We start from the raw sequence: 10,000 nt of genomic DNA, 5'->3' as shown, positions 1-10,000 counted from the left end.
TCATTCCTCGAATTGACTTATCTGTCATGAAAAAGGTCTGGGGGGGGGGATGGGGGGGAATCTTAGAACCCGAGTCATGAGTCATGCGAGCTTATGGGGGGCTTTGTGGATGTCCAGTCATGCGAAGTCGAGTGGCGCAGAGACTTTATTTGGCTATATATATATATATACACATTGTAATATCGCGTCATGTAATTCAATCGGGCAGCTTGATTGCCTCCTGCATGATGTCAGGAGCTGTCATGAGTTCCGTGTCATGAGAAGGTGGTAGTTGTGGTCAGTGCCGTTTGTCGAGCGATTTAGATAATTAAATCTTTGAGGCTTTTTGAATTGGTCTTTTGAATTTTGAATTTTGACTTTCTTTTTAAGTGTTCCAGTATTGCAGGTCTAATTTTGCATGACGTATTAAATGCACACGTACATATATATGTGTCTGTCCGTGGATTTCTTTTGTCTTCGTGTATGTGTGCGTGAATATATTTACATATGTAGGTATTGTGTGTATGTACTGATTTATGTGTGTACGCACTTAATGTATACATATGTTTATCTATTCACGTATATATGTTCGTATATATTTGTATTTTTTCCTTCGCTTTAGAAATGTATCGTAGGCAATGCTTATTGTTTTGAAAAGCTTGGTTTACTCTTATGAAATTATTTGAAAAATGAATGTACATAAATGTTTTTATTCAGTCTAAAGATTATTTGTAATGGCAGTCTCATTAATTTACAATTTACTAGATTTTACTAAACAGATTCTGATTATAGAATAGTATTTAAGTATAATGATTAATTTTGGTTTTGTAAACTACTCTCAACATCAACTCTAAAGCATCTTTATTTGGAATTAAATGTATTTTGAAATTCATGATATAGGCTTTATTTTCTATATTTTTGTCTTTCAACATTTCATTATTGCTGCCGATGACCGTAAGTCCAATTTCCCAATGGTAATCTTCTCGATGTTGACCCTTATTGCGATTTAGTCATGTGTTTGGATCAGCTGAGATTCTGGTCACGAACAACAGCTGATCCTATGATGTCATATTTTTTTCATTTTTTCACTTTTATTCGTCTGTGTATCTTTAAGGATTTCAATTTCATCTTTCATGTTTATGTTTTCATGATACCCAGTTTTCAAGATTATATGATTGTAATTTAGTCTGACTTCATCACATGCCCTTCAATATGCATGCATATAAACAGATAGATAGAGATATAGATATATTTAGATATATACAGAGATAAATGTATATAGATAGAGATAAAAAAATATATATAAATAGATAAATAGATAGAGATAAATATATATAGATAAAGATAGAGACATAAATATATATAAATATAGATAGAGACATAAATATATATAAATATAGATAGAGACATAAATATATATAAATATAGATAGAGATAGGTATATAGATAGTGATAAATATATATAGATATAGATAGAGACATAAATATATATAAATATAGATAGAGATATAAATATATATAGGTATAGATACACCATTTACGGTCTATACAATTCTATAGTTCTATTACACATACACCAACCAGCATACAGTGCACGCCCATTTCCCACCATCACCACCATCACCATCCACCCCCCCCCACCCCGCCCCACCTCCCCCCATCACCACAACCACGCCCACTAACCCGCCTTCTCCCCGCCCGCGCCCCAGATCGAAGAGAACACGCGGCAGCTGGAGCGCCTGAGCCAGCTGATGGAGCAGGAGGCGGGCACCAGGAGCGACTCGCCCTTCGCCGTCGCCTCCGAGCCTGGCACCATCTCCCGCGACCGCCCGCCCTCCGTCACCCGCCGCTCCGCCGCCGCCGAGAAGTGGAAGCTGGGCGCGAAGAAGGCGCTGCTGGAGTGGGTGCGCCAGACGGTCACCAAGTGAGTGCGGGGCGCTTGTGGGCGGCGCGGGCGTTCTTGGTGTTATGGGGATTATGTTTGTCATTGTTATTGTGTTCATATTGCTATTCCTACTATTCCTGTTCTTACTCACGCACACACACAAATACACACTCACACGCACATGTGTATATATATGTATATATGTATATATGTATATATATATATATATATATATATATATATATATATATATATATATATATATATATATATATATATACATATATACACATACATATATATATATATATATATATATATATATATATGCATATATGTATATATATATATATACATACATATATATATATATATATATATATATATATATATATATATATATATATATATATAATCAGCAACAAGTTCTCCCCTCGCCTCTTTCCGACACACCAAGGAATGAAAAAAAAGAAACTCTCAGCTGATCTCAAACACAAATCACTAACGAGTTTCTCCCCCCCCCCTCCCCGCCCCCGCCCCCGCCCCCCTTTCTTCGTCTCGCAGGAAATTCGGCATCGTGGTCAACGACTTCGGCGGCAGCTGGCGGGACGGCAACGCTTTCTTGGCACTCATACACTGCATCAATCCGCGACTTGTTAACCTGCAGGTGCGTGGCTCATTATCTTTAGGAGAGAGAGGGAAAGAGGGGGAGAGGGAGGGAGGGAGAGAAAGAGAGAGAGAGAGAGAGAGAGAGAGAGAGAGAGAGAGAGAGAGAGAGAGAGAGAGAGAGAGAGAGAGAGAGAGAGACATTATATTTAGGGTTGGTAATGGTGTCAGTGTGTTTGTAGGTGTGCGAATGATGGAGATATGGGGATTTGTTATGGTTTGTGTGGTATGTGTTCATGATTGTTTTTTTTTTTCTTTGTAATGTGTTTTTTCCTTTTTGTGTTTTTTTTTTCTTCTGTTGTTTCTCTGCTGTGTTTTCGGTCTCTGACTTTCTATTATTTTCTGATTCTGTCTGTCGGTTTGTGTGTGTATGTACATATACGTATATGTATATATATATATATATATATATATATATATATATATATATATATATATATATATATATATATATATATATATATATATATTATACACACCCACCCACCAATCCATCTGTCTATCACTCTATCCCTCCGTCCATCTGCCCCCCTGACGGCGCCCCTTCCCTCCCCCCGCAGAGTATGGCGCACCTGAGCAACAAGGCCCGCCTGGACGCTGCCTTCCGCCTCGCCGAGAAAGGCCTGGGCATCCCGCGCCTCCTGGACTCCGAGGACGTGGACGTGGACAAGCCCGACGAGAAGTCCCTCATGACCTACGTGGCCTCCTTCCTGCACAAGTTCCCCGAGCCCGGCGTCACCCATGTTCCGGTGAGGGGTTGGGGGTTGGGGAGAGGGAGAGGGTTGGGGAAGGGGTTTGGGGGAGGGAGAGGGTTGGGGAAGGGGGTTGGGAGGAAGGGGTTAGGGGAGGGGAGGGAAGGGATTGGGGGAGAAAGGGGTTAGGGGGAGGGAAGGGGTTGGGGAAGGGGAGTTGGAGGAGATTGGGGGAGGGAGAGGGTTGGGGGAGGAATGGGGGAAGGGGGTTGGGGGAGGAATGGGGAAGGAGGTTGGGAGAGGGAAGGGGTTGGGGAGGGGAATTGGGGAAGAAGGGGTTGGGGAGGGGAATTGGGGGAGAAGGGGTTGGGGGAAGGGGAGGGGGAAGGGGGTTGGGGGAGGAATGGGGGAGGGAAGGGATTAGGGGAAGAAGGGGATTCGAAAGGAAAGGGAGGGATGAAGAGGGAGAGAAGGGATGGAGAAGGCAGGGGACTGGGAAGGAATTTGAAATGGGGAGGAAAGGGGATTGGAGCCAGGAAGGATAGGAATAGTTAAACATGAAGAAAAGAGAGAAGGGATGGGATAGGAGAAAAATAGATATTAAAGAGGGTGGATAGGAAGAGGGAGATAAGAAAAAAGAGACCAAGAAATAGGATAGGGGGGGTGGAAGAAAGAATAGGAATAGGGAGATAAAGAAGAAGGGGAGAGGAGGGAAGTGGGAAAGGTAAATAGAAGAATGTAATGGAGGGAATAAGAGGACAAAAGTGTGACTAAAAATAAAAATAAAGCATAACAAAACATAAATAACGAAAACCCGTTTCTACAAATCAAATGATGAAAATAAAAGAAAAAAACGAACAAAAGAGCAGCAAGAGAAACCGTGATAAAGGAGGGGAATGCAAAGTGAAAGGAGACGCGAGCAGTAAGGGCGAATTTCATATGCGCAAAGGGTTTCGGGGAAAGAATATAGATGAGACACTTTTACTGGCCATGTGGGGGGGGGGGGATTTATGAACATATTCTGATAGGTGCTTAGATGTAGATTTAAGGTGAATTATGTGTGTATATTGGAATGTAAGTGAAGGTGTGTGTGTGTGTGTATGTATGTATGTATGTACGTATTCATTGTACTGTACATATATATGTACATAAGTATACACACACACACCCAACCATCTAAAAAAAAAATCTAACCAAACTTTTTACACCCTCTTCACCCACCCTCCCCACCCTCCCCACCCTCCCCACCCTCCCCACCCACAGGAGTGTACCAGCCCGACGCTCGAAGCCACCACCGGAGATGACATGTTTAGCGAAATAGAAATGGAATACACCGAATTGACGACCTGGCTTTGTCACACGTCCAACTGGCTTGACACCCTGCACGACCCCGACACGCACGGGAACATCAACTACGAGGTGTGTATGTGCACGCAAGCAAGCAAGCAAAGAAAGGAAGTAAACGAAGTAAACACGCACGCAATATTAGAGAGAGGGAGAGAGTATCGCCCGCACACTGATATAGGGGTTTCCTGCTTGCATGTTTTTTTATTTTTTTTCTTATCTTTTCTTTTCTTTTTCTTTTTTTGATGATATATGTCATATGATGTTGCTGTATATTTGTTTTATTATTGTGGTGTATATAATTTCTTTTAACACATTGACTATTATTAAAATATATATTTGCCATACGTCTTAAATACGATATTTCTGATTCTGACGTAATCGTGTTTATATGTTTGTATTTTCCTTCTAATGAGTTCTTTTTTTTATAGTGATGTAGATAATTATTAGATAAATAACTACCTCACCTCGCTACGCTTTTGTGATGATAATGAGGTGTGTAATTGATGGTGATTATGATAATGATGAGTTTCTCAATCATGGACGTGAGAGTACTGAGTATGGCGTCAATAACTGTCAATGTGTCATGAGTAGATCAAGTACATTTTACTTTTAATTAATCGGAAAAGTGGAAGAAGAAAACAGCGGAGAGTTTTTCGACCCGATTTTTTATTATTATTTTGTCCCTTTCCATATTTTTTTACTTTTATTTTCTGTTTACGATCTTTCTTTCTGTTCTTTTCCTGCTTCCTCTGTTATTTTCATGCAACACACACACATATGTGTGTGTGTGTGTATATATAGGTATATATATATATATATATATATATATATATATATATATATATATATATATATATATATATATATATATGTAGGTATATATATATATAGGTATATATATATATATATATATATATATATATATACATATATATATATAGGTATATATGTATATATATAGGTATATATATATAGGTATATATATATTATATATATATATCTATATATTTATATATCTATATATATATATGTATATATATACATATATATATATATATAGGTATATATATATATATATAGGTATATATATATATAGGTATATATATATATATATATATATATATATATATATATATATATATATATATATATATATATATATATATATATGGATATGTATATATATAAGTATATATATATATATATATATCTATATATATATATAGATATATATATATATATATATATATATATATATATATATATATATATATATATATATATGTATGTATGTTTACATATACATATATATAGATATATATATATATATTATATATATATATATATATATATATATATATATATATATATATATATATATACCCCACCCTCTCCTCCTCATTATTTTACTCCTTCCCTCTTGATATCATTTTCTAATGTCTCCCCTTTCCTTTTCTCCATCATCTCCACCATTATTTCCCCCATTATTACCCCCCATCTCTCATTCTCTTCCCCTTGCTCAATCTCCCTCCCTACTTTATTTATTTATTTGATCAATTTCCCTACTTTGTTTATTTTTTTGATCAATTTCCCTACTTTATTTATTTATTTCTTTTATCAATTTCCCTACTTTATTTTTTTAAATCAATTTCCCTACCTTTATTTCCTTTTTTATTTTTTCATTTTTTCCCCTTTTTTCCCCACCTCCATCGCAGAGGTTCAAAGCCCTCAAGTCCGAAGCCGACGAGAAGCAAGTCATCTATGAGAAACTTGCGGGCCTCATGGACTCTCAGTCGTCCATGATTTCCATCACCTCGGACTCATGGCAGGACATTATCGCCTCATGGAACAAGGTATGTGGGTCTGGGTCTGGGGTCTGGGGTGGTTTGTTTGTTTTGTTTGTTTGTTTGTTTTAGGGAGGGGGTGAGGGGGAAGGAGGTGGGGGTGAGGGGGGTGGAGGAGGGGGAGGTGATGGTGGAGGTAGAGGTGGTGGAGGTGGAGGTGGAGGAGGAGAAGAAGAGTAGGAGGAGTTGGAGGAGGAGGAGGTTCAGGAGGTAGAGGTGGAGGGGGAGGAGGAGGAGGAGAAGAAAAACAAGAAGAAGAAAAAGAAGAAGAAGGAGGAGGAGAGGGATAAGAAAGCTGGATGAGGAATGTTGACTTTCGTTCCCCCGAGGTAGATTCTTTATCTTTAAAAGGAAAAGATGTTTCGTGTCTATTTCTATTCTCTTTGTTTTATTCTTGACTTTTTAACCTCTTTTTGTTTCAGATAATGATCGTATAAAGTGCATTTTCCATAAATATACTGCAGAGTTATGAAATTTTATTGCCTGTCGAATGCTGGGTAAAAATATGTAGATTACAGTTTCCCCTTTTATGTCTTCCATGTTATCTTCTCTCTTTTCGCTTCTCTTTTCCTTCTTCCTGTCATATCTTTCGTGTTATCTTCTCTCTTTTCGGTTTTTCTTTCCTTCTTCCTGTCATATCTTTCGTTTTAGTTTCAATCTTTTCGCTTTTTCTTTCCTTCTTCCTGTCATATCTTTCGTTTTAGTTTCTCTCTTTTCACTTCTCCTTTCCCCCTTCCTGTCATATATTTCGTGTTATCTTCTCTCTCAGTTTCTTTCCTTCTTCCTGTCATTGCTTTCGTGTTATCTTCTCTCTTTTCGCTTCTTCTTTCCTTCTTCCTGTCATATCTTTCGTGTTATCTTCTTTTTTGCTTCTTTCCTTCTTCCTGTCATATCTTTCGTGTTATCTTCTCTCTTTTCGGTTTTTCTTTCCTTCTTCCTGTCATATCTTTCGTTTTAGTTTCAATCTTTTCGCTTTTTCTTTCCTTCTTCCTGTCATATCTTTCGTTTTAGTTTCTCTCTTTTCACTTCTCCTTTCCCCCTTCCTGTCATATATTTCGTGTTATCTTCTCTCTCAGTTTCTTTCCTTCTTCCTGTCATTGCTTTCGTGTTATCTTCTCTCTTTTCGCTTCTTCTTTCCTTCTTCCTGTCATATCTTTCGTGTTATCTTCTCTCTTTTTGCTTCTTTCCTTCTTCCTGTCATATCTTTCGTGTTATCTTCTCTCTTTTCGGTTTTTCTTTCCTTCTTCCTGTCATATCTTTCGTTTTAGTTTCAATCTTTTCGCTTTTTCTTTCCTTCTTCCTGTCATATCTTTCGTTTTAGTTTCTCTCTTTTCACTTCTCCTTTCCCCCTTCCTGTCATATATTTCGTGTTATCTTCTCTCTCAGTTTCTTTCCTTCTTCCTGTCATTGCTTTCGTGTTATCTTCTCTCTTTTCGCTTCTCCTTTCCTCCTTCCTGTCATTTCTTTCGTGTTATCTTCTCTCTTTTCGCTTCTCCTTTCCTCCTTCCTGTCATATCTTTCGTGTTATCTTCTCTCTTTTCGGTTTTTCTTTCCTTCTTCCTGTCATATCTTTCGTTTTAGTTTCAATCTTTTCGATTCTTCTTTCCTTCTTCCTGTCATATCTTTCGTTTTAGTTTCTCTCTTTTCACTTCTCCTTTCCCCCTTCCTGTCATATATTTCGTGTTATCTTCTCTCTCAGTTTCTTTCCTTCTTCCTGTCATTGCTTTCGTGTTATCTTCTCTCTTTTCGCTTCTTCTTTCCTTCTTCCTGTCATATCTTTCGTGTTATCTTCTCTCTTTTTGCTTCTTTCCTTCTTCCTGTCATATCTTTCGTGTTATCTTCTCTCTTTTCGCTTCTTCTTTCCTTCTTCCTGTCATACCTTTCGTGTTATCTTCTCTCTTTTTGCTTCTTCTTTCCTTCTTCCTGTCATATCTTTCGTGTTATCTTCTCTCTTTTCGCTTCTTCTTTCCTTCTTCCTGTCATATCTTCCATGTTATGTTCTCTCTTTTCGCTTCTTCTTTCCTCCCTCCTGTCATATCTTCCATTTTATCTTCTCCCTTCGTTCCTTCTTTATCTCACCCCTGTCATATCTTCCATTCTATCTTCTCCCTTTTATCTTCTCCCTTCGCTTCTTTCTCTCACCCCTATCATATCTTCCATTTTATCTTCTCTCTTCGTTCCATCTTTCTCTCCCTCCTGTCATATCTTCCATTTTATCTTCTCTCTTCGTTCCTTCTTTCCTCCCTCCTGCCATATCTTCCATTTTATCTTCTCTCTTCGTTCCTTCTTTCCTCCCTCCTGTCACATCTTCCATTTTATCTTCTCTCTTCGTTCCTTCTTTCTCTCACCCCTGTCATATTTTCCATGTTTCTTCCATTTTATCTTCTCTCTTCGTTCCATCTTTCCTCCCTCCTATCACATCTTCCATTTTATCTTCTCTCTTCGTTCCTTCTATCTCTCACTCACCCTCCTTCCTCCCTATCCCGCAGGTGTCGCAGCAGCTGTCTCACTGGACGTGGCTCCTGGATGCCTCCCTCCCTGGCGCCCTCGGACCTATAGGCGAGTGGCTGAGTCGCGCCGAGGCCATGCTGGGGACAGAGGACAAGCTACATGGAAAGCATGATGAGGTGAGGAAAGGGTGTGTGAGGGTTGAGAGTGAGGGTGAGAGAGTGAGTGTGAGAGGGGTGTTTTGAGGGTAAGGGTGGAGGAGGGAGGGTGAGGGTGAGGGGTTGAGGGTAAGAGAGTGAGAGTGAGGGTTGTGGGTGAGAGAATGAGGGTGAGGGTGAATTTGAGGGTAATGGTGAGTGGGATGGATTGATGGTAATGGTGAAGGAGGGAGGGTGAGGGGTTGAGGACAAGGAGGTTGAGGGTGAGGATATTGAGGGGATGAAGGAAGGGTGGAGGGAGAGGGAGTTAAAAAAAAAATAGGAGAGACAGGAAGGGAGGAAGAGAGGGAACGGTGGGCGAGAGAGAGAGAAAGAGAGAGAGGTAACGGTGGGCGAGAGAGAGAGAAAGAGAGAGAGAGAGGTAACGGTGGGCGAGAGAGAGAGAGAGAGAGAGAGAGAGAGAGAGGGAACGGTGGGCGAGAGAGAGAGAGAGAGAGAGAGGGAACGGTGGGCGAGAGAGAGAGAGAGAGAGAGAGTGCGATAGATAACGAAAGAGAAGCAGAGAGAACGAAAATGCAAAAGTAAAGGGAAGAGAGTCCTTCAAGTGCACCAAATAAATACAGTATCTCGCCCCTCATAAAATAATATTTTTTTCCATCCCATTTTGAAAACAAAAAGACAAGAAAAAAATACCCCAACACTTCCTACCCCCCCCCCCCCCCAAAAAAAAAAGAATTAAACACTAATAATTTCTCCTTTTCTCTCGTTCCTCGCTATATGAAATAGAACATCAAAACTTTCAGATTTAGGAAAAGAGAGAGAGGAAATACATCCCCAAGAAAAGATAAGAAATAGATAAATAAAAAAGAAAAGAAAAATAATATATATATATACCCACCAATTCTTAATAGATAGATTAATAAAAAAAAAGAAAAAAAATATATTTACCCACCAATTCTTCCCCATTTAATAACACCAACC

The 10,000-nt window shown here is 39.0% G+C and overlaps 1 protein-coding gene across 1 annotated transcript in view; it reads left to right on the top strand.

Annotated features, from left to right (window-relative positions):
• The window catches only part of LOC113823000 (Muscle-specific protein 300 kDa), a gene marked incomplete in the record, with an annotated part of 352,771 nt that overhangs the window by 111,383 nt on the left and 231,388 nt on the right, over positions 1–10,000 (top strand). Inside the window, 6 exon segments of the mRNA XM_070135434.1 lie at positions 1,689–1,903; positions 2,429–2,531; positions 3,091–3,279; positions 4,486–4,641; positions 6,285–6,422; positions 8,903–9,040. Of these exon segments, the coding sequence (XP_069991535.1) occupies positions 1,689–1,903; positions 2,429–2,531; positions 3,091–3,279; positions 4,486–4,641; positions 6,285–6,422; positions 8,903–9,040 (939 nt within the window).

This window comes from Penaeus vannamei, chromosome 20 (assembly GCF_042767895.1).
Source record: "Penaeus vannamei isolate JL-2024 chromosome 20, ASM4276789v1, whole genome shotgun sequence".
NCBI lineage: Eukaryota > Metazoa > Arthropoda > Malacostraca > Decapoda > Penaeidae > Penaeus > Penaeus vannamei.
Note: the sequence above shows the minus strand (reverse complement) of the source record. Positions and strands in the feature narration are given on the sequence as shown.